Source organism: Pinus tabuliformis, chromosome J, assembly GCF_031772625.1.
Source record: "Pinus tabuliformis cultivar Carrire ecotype Pingquan chromosome J, CPIR1, whole genome shotgun sequence".
Taxonomy (NCBI): domain Eukaryota; kingdom Viridiplantae; phylum Streptophyta; class Pinopsida; order Pinales; family Pinaceae; genus Pinus; species Pinus tabuliformis.
Window position 1 is genome coordinate 766,324,634 of NC_142295.1, and position 14,949 is coordinate 766,339,582.

The 14,949-nt window shown below is 34.0% G+C and overlaps 2 protein-coding genes across 2 annotated transcripts; both read right to left on the minus strand.

Annotated features, from left to right (window-relative positions):
• Positions 1-357: 357 nt before the first annotated feature.
• Positions 358-1,870, minus strand: LOC149228973 (uncharacterized). Its single transcript, XM_089375761.1, has 3 exons — positions 1,570-1,870; positions 1,244-1,442; positions 358-1,149 (listed from the first exon to the last, which is right to left on the minus strand). Exons 1-3 carry the CDS (start codon positions 1,786-1,788, stop codon positions 497-499), a joined length of 1,071 nt encoding a protein of 356 aa, XP_089231887.1. The 5' UTR covers positions 1,789-1,870; the 3' UTR covers positions 358-496.
• Positions 1,871-13,048: 11,178 nt separating this feature from the next.
• LOC149228974 (uncharacterized) lies at positions 13,049-14,949 on the minus strand. The gene is made up of 3 exons (XM_089375762.1): positions 14,571-14,949; positions 14,233-14,434; positions 13,049-14,138 (listed from the first exon to the last, which is right to left on the minus strand). Exons 1-3 carry the CDS (start codon positions 14,817-14,819, stop codon positions 13,492-13,494), a joined length of 1,098 nt encoding a protein of 365 aa, XP_089231888.1. The 5' UTR covers positions 14,820-14,949; the 3' UTR covers positions 13,049-13,491.

Genomic DNA, 14,949 nt, shown 5'->3' on the forward strand with positions numbered 1-14,949 from the left:
CAAATTAAGAAAACTCTCTTTCCATTTCAAAATATGCATATACATGTCTATAAACATATTATAGATATTTAGTTTCAAGGATGTGACACCACCAACAGTTTATAAACATATTATGAACATTCAGTTTCAAGGATGTGATCCTACACGGTGTCTATAGACATATTATAGACATTTAGTTCCAAGGATGTGATCCCACAAGCTGCCTAGGGTGATTTCCTTTATAACAGTTATACACATGATTTATCTAAATCATTAACACAAATGACGATTTTTTTTATATAATTAATATTGTAAAATAATTCTAAAAATAAATAGTTATAATCCATTTCTATCTAATCTGTGCATCAAGGTCTAGCTTGCTGCCAAACTTCAAAACCTTCATTTTTATCTTCAATTCCCTTCCCCTTGAAATCTTCTCTTCATCAAACCCTAAGGTGCTACAAAACATCAAAACTTTGCATACTCTTTTATATTATACAAGAAAATTTCAAGCCATTTACTGTATGAGCTTCAGCGGGGAATAGTCAGCCATAGTGGTTGTAGCTCTGCTGTTTTTGAGAGGGCCGGAGGTTAGACCGGCGTCCACCAGAGCGCAAGAGAGTGTGGATCTAATCAACTTTCCTGCTGATGGTTTACATAATAAAACTGCTGTGGGAGAACCCCAATTTAAGTATTCCTCTGCAACTTCAACATTACCTGCAGCATGAATAGGATTCCAAACATGCGTGGCGCTAATTCCTTTGAACCCCATACCCATCAACTCTGTCACAGAAGAGGACTCCGTGATCATTATGTTGCTCTTATAGCCATCATGTACATGTACATGATCATGCTCAGAGTTGCAAGCCGTTGTTCTCTTGTAGGAACCCAACCACATGGAGTGCATGTACTTGAATTTCCTCCATGGGGGAAGGTGCATCCCCTTCCTCTTCAACGACATTTTCACGCCTTGGCACATTATTTTTATAATGGACTGCAATGTATCACCCCTGCCTACATATATCTTGGGAAGCAACCCAAGGAGGGCGTTGTATTCCCCACTTGGTCTGGCTATCTCAAACTGTGTTCTGAAATCCAAGTCCACAAACAAACGAACACTTCTGCTTGACTTTGTGCTCTTCAATATCACATCCAAGTAGTCATAGTTACCTGCACAAGAAATGAGATCATCTTTTAATGAAGAAGAATTCAAGAAAGCATATATTCGAAAATAAAAGTTTGGAAGACGAAGAGGCCCACTAACCAGAAGGAAAGCTTCTACTATTATCCTTGGGGCGCGTTTGGCAGATTGCTGCATCATATTCCGCACTTCTAAGATGGCACATTACGGACTTCTTGAGGCATTCTGGTTGTTGTTGTTGTAGTTTTCTAGCGATTTCCAGGCACTTAGCTATTTCGGCCAGCAGGTTCAACTTTGTAGGACAACTGCAAGATGTGATGCCCTGGGAAAGGGAAATAATCACATCTTTTCAGTTGAAAGATGTCAAAGGGATATACAAATACAGTGTAATAATATTAATAGGCGCCGATTCAAAAACCAGAAATTTTCGAATTTGATGTATTATATACCTTGAGTATCTCAAATTCTTCTTGTGATTGAGCAATGGTTTGGCAATCCTCCGTGATGTTGGCAGATTCCGTGGTTTCAGTGAGGGGAGATAGGTCCTCTGCTTCTGCGCTTGCGCCTGATTCCTCCATAAATTGGGCGACCATATCCCTGAGGCACGCTGAGTTGGTTTCGTCTTCGAGTTCGGTTCCGCTGCTGCCATAAATTCGCCGGCCACCCATTCTTTCTCTCTCTCCTGGAAGCTGGAAAATACCGCGGCGCACAAAGCTATTATGCTGATGCTGTATAAAGAATTAAGACTGAAAAATATCTCCAAGATCATTGGTAGCCTGCTATCATTATCTCCAAGATCATTGGTAGCCTGCCTTCGGAATGATCTTCTGATGCGCGTTGATACACAGCATTCCCTTCAGGGGACTCATCCGCTGCTGCCCATTTCGTTTCTCTATGACGCTTTAAGCCCTTTTTGATGTATTGATGCACCAGCTCCTTTCTCATTCTCATGCACTGGATGTATCGGGTTTTCCTTGGTCTCCTACTAAGGATTGTGATTCATGCAGAATCATCGACAGATATAACAATTTTCATCCTTTTTTGTAATCTAACTGATTATATGATCTCAATATAACATATTCAGATTTTTTTCTTCTGAAAAAAAAAATAAAGAATTAAGACTGAATTATAAGCAATTTGTAGAAACTGATTTGGGCAGCGAAATAGGATGGTAAGAACTGATAAAGGCCTCTGCAAATGAGGGGCGGGGAGTCGAGCGCGGCTCGGAGGGTATCATTCCTTTGCCGTATGGGAAGTCTGATGAATGTGGTGGAGAAACCGACGGGACTTTTTAAGGGCGAACCTCATGCTTAGTTTTCCTTGTTCTTCCCAATTAATAGGGGCAGGAATAAAACGTTTAAATTTCAGGATTATGGAAACAGCAGATTTCCATGGAATCATGATGATAAGGATGATATCATACAGTTTTCATGGGATCATGATTATAGGTTATTGAAATGAAAGTAATGGATTAAATTTTCATGGAAACATGATGATAAGGATAAATCATAAATTTTTTATGCGGCTAAATAATGAAAATATGAAAAAGACAGATATTTATTTTAATTTTAAATGTATTAGTAATTAAATTTTTTAGAATTATTTAGCTAAGGTATGGTATTCGGGGGAGATGGTGTGATTTTTTTAAAGTTTAAAATTTAAAAAAGATTTGCATTTAGTTAATGTTTTTGAGTGTTTAATTGATTTTAATATAAATATATATTAATTTTTAATAATATTATTTATATTTTTATAAATTTCACATTCTTATATATATAAAAATATTTTTATTTATAATTTTATCAAAATCCAAATAATATATATAATATATAAATTGATATATAATTTAGAAAAAAATTATAGTAAATATTGAATTTTACATTTTCTTAATTATTAATTAAATATTAAATATAAAATTCAAACATAGTAATTAAAAATATAAATAATTATTTTAATTTATATGATTAAATAAATCTTATTTCTGATATATATAATTTATGGTTTAAATTCATTAATTTTCTTATCCAACGATACTAACAACATAACACCATACATAATTTATGGTTTAAATTCATTAATTTTCTTATCCAACAATACTAACAACATAACACCATACATAAGGGAATTTTAATTATGAATATAAATTATTATTATCTATTTAACTGAATGGGATCAAATCAAATAAAATAGAATCAATTTGATGTATTATTTTTACATTTTGTTATTTTTGATTAAATTAATATTATATTTTGTTTCGTTATTATTTCTTTAATATTTCATTTAAATATTTATATTATTTATAAATATTACATTTCCTTTATATTAAATTGTAAATAATCCTCTGTAATTATTAAATTTTAAAAATTATGATTAAATATTAATAATAATATAAAAGATAAAATCACAACACGTACTCGCGAGACTTTTCTTTTACTTTTCATAGGCGATCATTATTTGCATTATTTTGTTTTATTTTATTAAATGACATTTAAGATTGATAATTGGCTACACATTATTTGAGATGGGTTACGGATCATTTTCATAAATTAATATATAAACTAAAAAATAAATAAATATGGAATCGTATCTTCTGGGCGAACAACATGATGTTACAATCTACTTTATTAGTGTAAGTCTAATTTCTAATCTAAATCTAAATCTAAATCTTCTCTTTAAGAAATATCTAGATCTGATATTTTGGGGATAATATAATGTGAATAGTTATAATTGCAATTCGGATGTGTACTCTTAATGGCGGACCACTCAAAGCTTCACTTGCAAAGATAAAAAAAAAGGTTGTTAATTGTGTATTATATTATTTTTTCCCTTTGAAACATATCGACGATGTTCACGTATCTTACATTATGGAAAATATATTCTTCTTATTTGGTTGGCTTTACAACATAAGTTAGGTGTTCTAACTTTTCTTAAAGGCTCGTCTCCACGTACCCTACCATCTTTAAAAACAGTCATGTCATGTTGAAAAAGGTTCGTTTCCACGTCACCTACCTACCATGTTTGAGAATAACTTTAAACTAAAATTAGTTAGTTGTCAACTTTTTAAATTAAAAATATGTTCCCTCCCATAAGCGCACCTCAAGGTGGGATGGTGGCGTAGCATCATTGGGACAACTACATCACTTGCATCACTTGCTTGGCGTATGGGATGGTGGCGTAGCATCTTTGGGACAATTACATCACTTGCTTGGTGTAAATGATGGGTAGGAGTTACCAATGAGGTTTGGTAGTTGATTTAGGAAAAAGTTGTTGTTGTTGTTGCTGATGTTGCTGCTGCTGCATTACTTGCTTGTGTAAATGATTGGGTAGGAGCTACTGATAAGGTTTTTAGGAAAAAGTTGTTGTTGTTTACTTGCTTGAGTAAATGAGTGGGGTAGGAGTTCCAGATAGGTTTGGGTAGGCGATTTAGAAAAAATAAGTTGTTGTTGTTGTTGACTGTGCATTAATTTGTGAAGTTTTTGTAATTTTAACTGAAGTTTCTAAAAAATGCTCATTATTTCCATTTTTCCATAAATTAAAAAAATATATTTCTAATTTTTTAAAATCTTATTTCTAATTTTCATTGCTTGAGCGAGCATTGATGCGACATAATTCCCCTAGTGGAGGACGACTTCATTTCAGTATTTGTCACACATTGGAAAATAATTTTGAAATAACAAAAAAGGAAATATGTGATTGGTTGTTGTAGAAGCTTTGACACTGGCTATCATGATTGTCATGATTGATTTGCATTGGATATTGAAGTCTATGCTAATGCTTTGACAAAAAGGATCGAGGACAAGGTTTTACAACACAAATCAATGGCTAGTGGGATGTGAGGTCTCTTAAACAAGGTGGGCAGGGGGGGTTCCAACATCTTACATGAAAGGCTTCACACATGGTCAATTGTCTAAGTCAATGGTGAACAATGTATATTGGGTGTGAAATAAGGAGGGGGGAAGGGGGTGGTTGGGTGGGTGATTAACTACGCGAAGCAACTCGATGGGTGGGTTGGTCCCCACTACTATGTTGACATGGGTTCACCTTATTTGACATCAAGTTTTTAAAGGAGTTGTGGCAAAATTGCTTTGCGAAGGGTTCGATACGCGATTTTGAAAACTAGGGTGGAAAGTTGGGTGTCTCAATGTGTCAAAACCAGTCAAGTTGACTTTTTTAGATTTCTAGATACAAAGGGATTTAGTTGCAAAAGACGAAGTGTTGGGGTGGAACTTTACGGAACTCGAATGATGGGTAGATTTTGATAATAAAGGTGTTAAGAACGTATACATTGAAAAATTCAGAAGTGTGAGTATTATGGGTAGGAGGATCCATTTGGTTAATCTACTTCGGTTTAGAAAATCAAATTGTTGTCAGTTCATGGTGGAATTTGTGGTTCAGAAATTTAAATTGTCAACAGTTCATGGTGGAATTTGTGTCGGAGGGAAAAGTTTCAGGGAGGTAGCAGAACCATGTTTACACTCCCACACCTCCCCCCCGAAAGACGTCATGGGGGTCCCCCCTGGCAACGTACGATAACCATGGATCTTTGTAAGTGAAACTTCCACCATTAGATTGAGGTGGTGGAATTTCGTTGTGGAACCTAGAGTGCAGCTTGTCACCCCCTTCCTTATTGATGTCATAGGAGAGGCACCCCACAATCATTGTGAGCCGTGGATTTTGACAGGTGATCACAATCATTAAATCGATGGCGATCTAGATCGAGGTGGGGTAAATCCACTGAATTAAAAAGAAATATATAAACACATATTTGTATATATTATGGGTAAGGAAATCAAATAAATTAATATACACGGTGTCATGAGTGATGAGGTGGTAGTCATAGATGACAAGACAAGTGGCATAGTGTTATTTTAGGCAATGTTAACTATTGAGTAGGTTGGATTATGATGGGTGATGGTGGCCGTTGATCACAATTAACTAGGGCTATTTGATTTGATCGGGGATGCAAGTCTATTTTAGCATTCATGCTAGTTAGGGTGTGATATGTTGTTGGGCCATTAGATCAAAGAGATCATGGTCGTTGGATGTCATCTGAGCACAATTCCGTTCTAAAACCCTTTGCTAGTGGGAACTCAATGCACATGTGGTTGTCAAATCAAAGAATTTTAGTTCGTTGGATCTAGAAGGGACGCTAGTGTAGTAAAAAATGGAAAGTGGTATAGGTAGTAACACAATAACATTAATTTAATAACAAAATGCATAGCATAGTGTAAATGTAGCATGATGTGAACATTAAACGTCAAGTATTCACCATAAATGAGATCATTAGGTCATTGATTCTCGTTTTCCTACATTATACACTCCTTATTGGAATGGTACAAAGTGAATGATGAACATACAAAGTGATTTTGGATTGCAACAACGGATATTGATGGATCCTTTACAATTTGCTCCTACTTACACTAAGTGTGTTGTACCTTGCAAAAAAGGAAGTGATATGTGTTTAAGGTGACACTTACTCCTCCTAATTAAACCATGTGAGAATTCCCAATCTCTAGGGAAACGGAAGGTAGTGATTTTAGAAACATTTTTTATTCCCTTACAAGATCAGTGAAGTGCGAGAAGGAAGAGCATACTACATTTCTTACTTTCACCACTCATGGTCCCAACTTACAAACTTTTAAGAAAAAAGACAAGCCATCCACATGGAAAAGAACTTGTAAAATTTCTCTACTTTAGTGGCTAAAATGAGCAAAGAAATCACTAAAGGCTTCCTTCATCTCAGAAAGAGAAGGAAATTACAGGAAAAAAATTGATTGTTTGTAATATGCACAATCACGACAATGACCACATCTTTTTTTTCAAGGTCCGCAGGGGTGACCTAAAAAAATAAATAAAGCTTAATTATAATATGATGAGACCTAGGGATGGCTTGGAAACTGAATAGTGTAACCAAAAGTGTAAATAAATAAAATAACAGGGAAAGAAAACCTACAAACAACCAATAAGGTCAAAAAAATGTTAGTGGAGTCACCGTTATTATAGTGGGGAATTTAGAGCAATGTTGTCCCAAATTACTTATTTCTTTGCAGCTTGGTTGTCACCTACAAGGAAACCCAAAATTAGAAATGTTATTTGTTGTACGTAGGACACAAATGCAATGTAATCAATATGAAAACAAAGCATGAATCATACACTGTGAACAATTATAGAGAAAACTGAGAAAAATGAGAAACAAACCAAACACAAGAGAATAGAAAAAGATCTTTTTTATTAGTTGTTGATATAGATACAATATGGTAAGTATCAAGACACTTGAAAAGAGCTATGGTGAGCAATGGTGCTCCCTAACTCTCATCAAGGAGTTTCCTTTCAACAATCCTTTTGCAAAGCACCTTTCTCTCAAAGAAGCTTGTAGGAAAAATCTCAAAATGGGGAATTCTTCTTGGCAAGGTAAAGTTAATTGCTTGGGCAATTTTTGGCAGCATAACAATGTATTCGCTTCTTCTTATTTTTTTTCCTCTCCTTCTCCTTCTATTTATAGATGTAAAATCAACCCATAGCTCCTTCTTACCCATTAATGAGATGGGAGTTTGGTAGGAGATATGTTCTTTCACAATTTAAGGCTTGAGAGGCTTGATAATGGGAAATTGGTCTTGACATGTTAGAAAATTTTGGCTCATTAATGAGATGTGATCAACAGATTGCTCAAATGGGACTTCACCGGCTCCACACAGCTATCGAAAAAACAATCACGTGGTTAGTCCAAAAACTACTTTATGCACTCGTACAGATTGATTTTTTAAATGGACCTTTGGAGAACCTTTGATTTTTTGGATTCCATGATGCGTCTAGTAGAAATTAATACACTTGAACATGTTGTTTTTTTATGTTGAGCGCAACATGATTTGTATAATTGTGTGTACGATTTTTCCATAATAAAACTAACAAGAACAAATATGTAGCCTTCTTAATCAGATTGCAAGCTTACATCCATGGCTATGCACGTTTCAAAAATGGTGGTATCAAGGTATCTATAAGTTAAAGGCTTCTCAATTTCATGTGCTTTCAGTCTTAGTTTATTTCTCCATCTTCCATCTTCATAATCCCAGAGTTTTCTTTGACTGGAGTTCATGGAAAGATTTTGCTTCAGTGAGTTCACGCATAGTTATTTGTTATTTTCCTTTCATTTTAACTCAAAATCATGAAATTTATCAAAATATTTGAAGACAAATGCCACTTGCAAACCATGAAGCTTTAAATTCGCCACTATCTACCAGAGTTCAATATCTCATTAAAGTTCGTGAAAGCCCTTGTCCATGATGTTGCTGACTCTTTTGTCTTATAGTAACATTAAAGGTTGCCTTATAATTTAATTCCCTGTGTCCATGGCTTGTTGTTAAGATCATTTTAAAAGCAGGTATTTCATTCAGTATGCACGTTGTTTTTCTGCCCACCAAAATAACCTAAGTCATCCTTATAACAATCACTCTAAATGGATGCTAGACCATGGCCAAATGGATTATATTTTTAGCCTTTTCACCATAGTGCTTAACATTTTCTTTCAGTTTATTGCCAAAAAGTACAAAGTCTTGTATAGAATCATCTCGAATCATCCCAAATAATTAAAGAAGTCGATGCCCTTTCATCAAATCTCATCTGAAAATTGTGTCAACACCAACCCATGCATCAATATTGACTCTTGGTGTGCTTTTTTGTGAGGCACGAAAAAGATCCAACTTTGTTGTCAAGGTTGAATTGTGCACTGGGGTCTTGGGCAACGAAAGATGTTAATGGAGGAATTCACATTTTGCTAACACATGCATCTAATGTCTGCATGTTCCAATCTTCTCCAACATTTAACCACTTGTATACTTCATCTTTTGCTGAATAAATATGACTATTTTATTGTGGTATTGTTGTTAAATGCTTTTTTGTGTCAGTTAGGCTATGGTTTTAGTCAAATGTTGGGATGCTTCAAACCATGATAACCCAAGTTTGTACTATATGTCATAAAGGATCATAAAGGGTTATGTTGAAGCATAAAAAGGAGAGGAACAAGGGTTTTAGGCTTTGCTAACAACATGTTCATAGTTACAATTCAACATTTGGGTTCTTTTGCTATCAACACTAATTCAATTAAGAAATATGGAAGAACGAGAAAGAGTTGTGGTTTCTAACCAAAAAAAATAGTGTGCAAGTTCACAGGGTCAATTTGTCCTTCGTTCTTTGGTGCACTCCTTTGTTCTCTGCTACACTCTTATTATACATTGATGAATTATTAATATAGTTGATGGTGGAACTATTAAGCGATTAGCATGCAAGGCAGTGAGAACATGTGCCATTAGGGAAAATGGCAATAGTAGCATGTGGGGCAACGAAAGCATGTGTCATTAGAGAAAATGGCAATGACAACATGCATCGTAACGAGAATATGTGCCATTAGAGAAAATGGTAGTGGCAGCGACATCATCAACATGCGGGGAAGCAAAAACTTTGGATATGTCATATAATTCGAAACTCAGGATATAGCAAAATAAGAAAAGAAAAAATATGTTGCATTTGGGAACTTTAGATATACGCAGCATGCTCAAATAGGGATAGCAAAAAATTTTTGTAACTTTGGATATGCGAAAATTAATTTGCATATACTGAAAAGCAATGAAGAAATACTTTGAAACTTTGTATTACTCAAAGTATCTAATCCAAAATGACATTGGGACGTGCGAGTCTTCTGACTCAACACTCCAAACTTGTTTTCCTATGTTAAGCTTTGGCGAAGGGAAATACTTTTTTGTACAACAATGTTTTCTTAGGTTAAAGATGTGGCGAAAGAAAAATATTCAATATATTAATATGACGTTAGCGATCAATCAATCATTATAGTCCCATCTCTTAAGGTAGAGACTAATAAATATAAAGGCTATTTATTTATATTTTGGTATTCAAGTAAGAAAATGATATTGATAAGAAAATAATCTTTTATGTTAAAATTATATTATTTTTTATAAGAAATTATATATAATTAAAGTTGATTAATTTCATAAAGTTTAAAATAAAATAAAATTGTGCATATTTTAAAAATAAAATTAATTTTATAAGTAATTTCAAATCATTATATTCCAGAGATTTTACTTTAACCTTAGAATTCCAATCTCAACATGTTTTGATGTTTTTTATACTTGGTGTTAGTTTCATGTTATATGGTTAGGGAGAAGTATAGAGTAGTATTATTTTTAATACGAGAGATGATGATAGATGATAGTGTTCACCCTCGTCTAACACCAATAAGACATTCTAAAAATAAAGGAAATCATATTTAATTATTCTTTAAAATGTTATTTTTATGTTTGAAGGATGAAAATGTTATTTTTATGTTTGAAGGATGAAAATGGAAGTACAAAGACATGGTTATGATTTCAATAGCCAGGAGATTGTCAAGAGTATTTGAGTATTTATGTTACGAAATTGGGTAATATTTTGTTTCATAATATTAAAAAAGAAAATTTAAAATGAATTAGTTTTAGTTATCATTTTTTTTTTAATTTCAAATAAGTATTTCAAGGATATTTTTTCTTAATTTTTATGTTCTTTATTTTGCTATTTATTTTAAAATTTTGAAAACGTATTTTTTCTCATTTAAATGAGGATTTATAAAAAATTTATAGTATTTAATTTTTTTTATTATTTTGTAGTTTAATTTCAAAGTTTATAGGTATATTGACATAGATTGAATCATTATATTATTTGTAATTTATATTGATGTTTTAAGAGTGGAAAATTGGAGGAATTAACTTGCAAAGTTATTTTATCAATGGGTTTTTTTTGAAGAATTGGGATCTAAAACCTTCTAAATCCGTTTTAAGGCATAAATAACATTCTTTTGGGTAACAAATATTCCTAGAGTATGATAACCCATGACATTTCTCTACAATAAAAAATCTTTCCAATAGTATAAAAATCACATCAATTGGAGTTTATATGCAAAATTTGTGCCTCTCGTAAGTTGACCTACTATGTTTGACCACCATTGTAGGTGTGGATGCCATGACAACCCCCATTACTAATAGAAAAGGTACTAGCCATGTGGGGACTATGAAGAAGACAATAGTTGGCTATAGAGCTAAGTTAATATCAACCACTGTGAGGAGAAGGGGGTTCCATTCTATTTGATTATATTTGATTCCACAATAGAGTAGAGCAACTAGGGGTGAGAGCTAGAGAACATAATAGAGGGAGTTAGTGTTCTATAGCAATGTAACAGCCTCAAGTCACAAGTAACTCCATAGAGAGTTCCTTATATTTTATACTTGTATTATTTCCATTATAGAGAAACATGAGAATAGAGCAACATCACCTTTAAGCTAGGTTTTCTCCCACAAGGGTTTCCTAGAGCCATTGGTTTGTTCATTGCGGATGGTGTGTGATTGCATTTTTTCTCTATTTTTTGTATTTTTATCTATTTCATGCATAAGCAAAAAAATAGTAATTAACAAAATTGGAATCTAAATGGATTTAAACTTCATAGTATAGATTTTATTTCATTTTAGCAAATCAATTGTGACAAATTGTCTAATGGAATATCCATGGCAGTTTACAAATCTAATGTGAGATTTAATATTGTCGACATTACAAGCTTGATAATCTTCTTTTACATCCAATAATTAAGATAAGCCTCAAAATCTCTAGCTTGACTTATTTTAAGATTGTGGTAGCTATTGCTTATACTATAAGATCTAATAAAGGACCTATCTTTTCTCACCTTTCATAAATTTAACTTCATACTCCAAATATCAAATCATGTCTTCAATCTCCAAAGAAATGCATCTACCTTCAATTTTTTAAAAAAAGGGCAAGGAGTGTTGCATTTAATATTAGAATGGTAGGTTATAAGCATTATTGGATTTATTTAATTTGTTCAAGTCTCATGTGGTTGGAAATCCAATTTTCACGAGTATAAGGAATAATGGAGACATCTAAAGAGTTGCAAAATTTTTTTAATCCTATTTTTCTTAAATTTTTTAGAATGTTTATTTTCAAGAATGGTTATATGCTTTCCAACCATCAATTTTCTCAGTCATAAATCTTTTATATAAATAATTACATGCATACATACATACAATTTAAATAAACAACTAAATACATATATACATATTCATATGTCAAGACATTTAAAAAAAATAAACCAGATTAGATCCATATCATGGATTAAATTTGTTAATATGCAATTATTTTAATATAAAAGAATTAATAGATGACATGAAATTAAATGATAAAACATTTGCACATTGAAAAATTTAATATCTCTCTTGATATTGGATAATTTAAGATGAATGTATGTTGATAAATCTAGTTTAAGAGGTATCTATGTTGGTTATACTGCATATAATAACTTTCTTATGGAGCTTGATCACAATAGTATGAAGTTCAAAAGAAATACCAAAATTCTTCTAGCCTTTTCCATAAATTAGCTCTAACTCAATGTTAAATTTTTTTCTAAAATCAGTAAAATAATAAATAAGTTCTTTTGTTTTTTCTTTACAATTTTACCTCAATAATTACACTTTTTATTTTTTTATTTTTTATTTTTATTAAATTGTAAACCTAATAATTATTATATTTATTAAAAGAGTGGCTGCCCCCATTTCCCACAAAACAGAGTATTAAAACAAGTGACTAATTTTTGTTATCATTTCACAAGATATTTAAAATATTGAAAAAAAACATAACCTGGACTTCCAACTTAAGATCCTATAGTTGTATTATCTTCTATTAAACGCAAATAACAGTGTCCCAATTTATATTTAATTAGATTGTTGATCTTAATTATTTCTTTAGTAATTAATTCATTAAATTATATAAAAAATAATGGAACTATTATGCCCTTCAATCCACTCTGCAGATTCCCTGCTTCAAAATCTATCCGATAAGTGCACCCTGCCTTCCAAACAGCATAGTCTTTTAAGTATCCATTGCGCCTCCATTTCAACACATATTTGGTCTTTGAAAACCTCCATTTCTATACAGATTGAAGGGGCCCTTACACATTTGGTCTTTCAAAACCTCCATTCTCCATTTCCATGGGGATTGAAGGGCCCTTTAGTTTAGTTTGCAAGCATTGATAACCAAACACAGATCCTACTGAAGCTAATCCAATGCAACCTACTGGCTTTACCAACCATGGGAAGAAAAGTGAGAACATCATCATCCTCCACTTCAACAAAAACCGAAAACCCCATTGTTTGTAAAGAACCACAACCTCCTTATTAACACATTAATAACCCTACCTCTTTTTTATCTTCAATCCCCTTCACCTCGAAATGTTCTCCGAGGGTCCTCATCAAACTTAAGGTGCTGCAAAACTTCAAAACTTTGCATACTATTTTATACAATACAAGAAAATTTCAAGCTATTTACCGTATGAGCTTCAGCGGGGCATAGTCAGCCATGGTGGTTGTAGCTCTGCTGTTTTTGAGAGGGCAGGAGGTTAGACCGGCGTCCACCAGAGCGCAAGAGAGTGTGGATCTATTCAACTTTCCTGCAGATGGCTTACATGACAGGACTGCTGTGGGAGAACCCCAATTTAAGTATTCCTCTGCAACTTCAACATTGCCCGCAGCATGAATAGGATTCCAAACATGCGTGGCGCTAATTCCTTTGAACCCCATACCCATCAACTCTGCAACAGAACAGGAGTCAGTGATGGCCATGTTGCTCTTGTAGGCATCATGTACATGATCATGCTCACAGTTGCAGGTTGCAGTTCTCTTGTAGGAGCCCAACCACATGGAGTGCATGTATTTGTATTTTCTCCATGGGGCAAGGTGCATCCCAGTCTTCTTCACCGAATTCTTCACACCTTCGCACATTATCTTTACAATGGATTGCAATTTATCACCCCTCCCCACATATATGTTGGGAAGCAACTCAAGGAGGGCGCTGTATTCCCTGGTGGGTTTCGCTATCTCAAACTGCGTTCTGAAATCCAAGTCCACAAATAAACGAACGCTTCTGCCTGATTTTGTGCTCTTCAATATCACATCCAAGTATTCATAGTTACCTGCACAAGATTTCCCATCTCTTTAATCAAGAAGAATTCATGAAAGCATATATTTGAAAATTCAAAAATTTGGCAGCCAAAGAGGGCCACTAACCAGAAGGAAAGCTTCTACTATTATCGTTGGGGCGCGATTTGCAGATTGCTGCATCATATCCCACACTTCTAAGATGGCACATCACGGACTTTTTGAGGCATTCTGCTTGTGGTTGTTGCTGCAGTTTCCTGGCTATTTCCAGACACTTAGCTGTTTCGGCCAGCAAGGTCAACTCTGTAGCACAACTGCAAGATATGATGCCCTGGGAAATAGTCCGATCTTTTCAGTTCAGAATGCCTAAGAGCATACCCAATATCGCAATATATATTAACATTAAAAGCAGGCAATACAAAAGTCAGATTGAGGAGGAAAATTTCAGAGTTTGGTGTATAATATACCTGAAGTATCTCAAACTGTTGTTGTTGAACAAAATTTTGGCAATCCTCCGTGATGTTGGTATCCATGGTTTGAGTGAGGGGAGATAGGTCCTCTGCTTCTGCGCTTGCGCCTGATTCCTCCATAAATCGTGCAACCATATCCCCGAGGCACGCTGAGTCGTTCTCGTATTCGTTTTCGGTTCCGCTGCTACTGTTTCCTCTCTCTTCTTGAATCTCATCAACACTGCGGCGCACAGAGAATGCAAGCATTGTGAATTATAAGCAATTTGCGCAGACAAATATGATGGTAAGAAATGCAAAAGCCAGCGGGGAGTAGAGAGCAGGAGGGCAGAGTGTCATTCCTTTCCGTTGTGGGGTGAATGAATGTGGTGGAGAAACA

Bases quoted from the DNA above. Each gene is read 5' to 3' on its own strand.
- LOC149228973 (XM_089375761.1), bottom strand. From the start codon at position 1,788: ATGGGTGGCCGGCGAATTTATGGCAGCAGCGGAACCGAACTCGAAGAC. The intron at 1,443-1,569 runs GTATATAATACA...TCCCTTTCCCAG, and splicing joins AAGAATTTGAGATACTCAAG to GGCATCACATCTTGCAGTTG. The intron at 1,150-1,243 runs GTTAGTGGGCCT...TTTCTTGTGCAG, and splicing joins TAGTAGAAGCTTTCCTTCTG to GTAACTATGACTACTTGGAT.
- LOC149228974 (XM_089375762.1), bottom strand. From the start codon at position 14,819: ATGCTTGCATTCTCTGTGCGCCGCAGTGTTGATGAGATTCAAGAAGAG. The intron at 14,435-14,570 runs GTATATTATACA...ACTATTTCCCAG, and splicing joins AACAGTTTGAGATACTTCAG to GGCATCATATCTTGCAGTTG. The intron at 14,139-14,232 runs GTTAGTGGCCCT...AATCTTGTGCAG, and splicing joins TAGTAGAAGCTTTCCTTCTG to GTAACTATGAATACTTGGAT.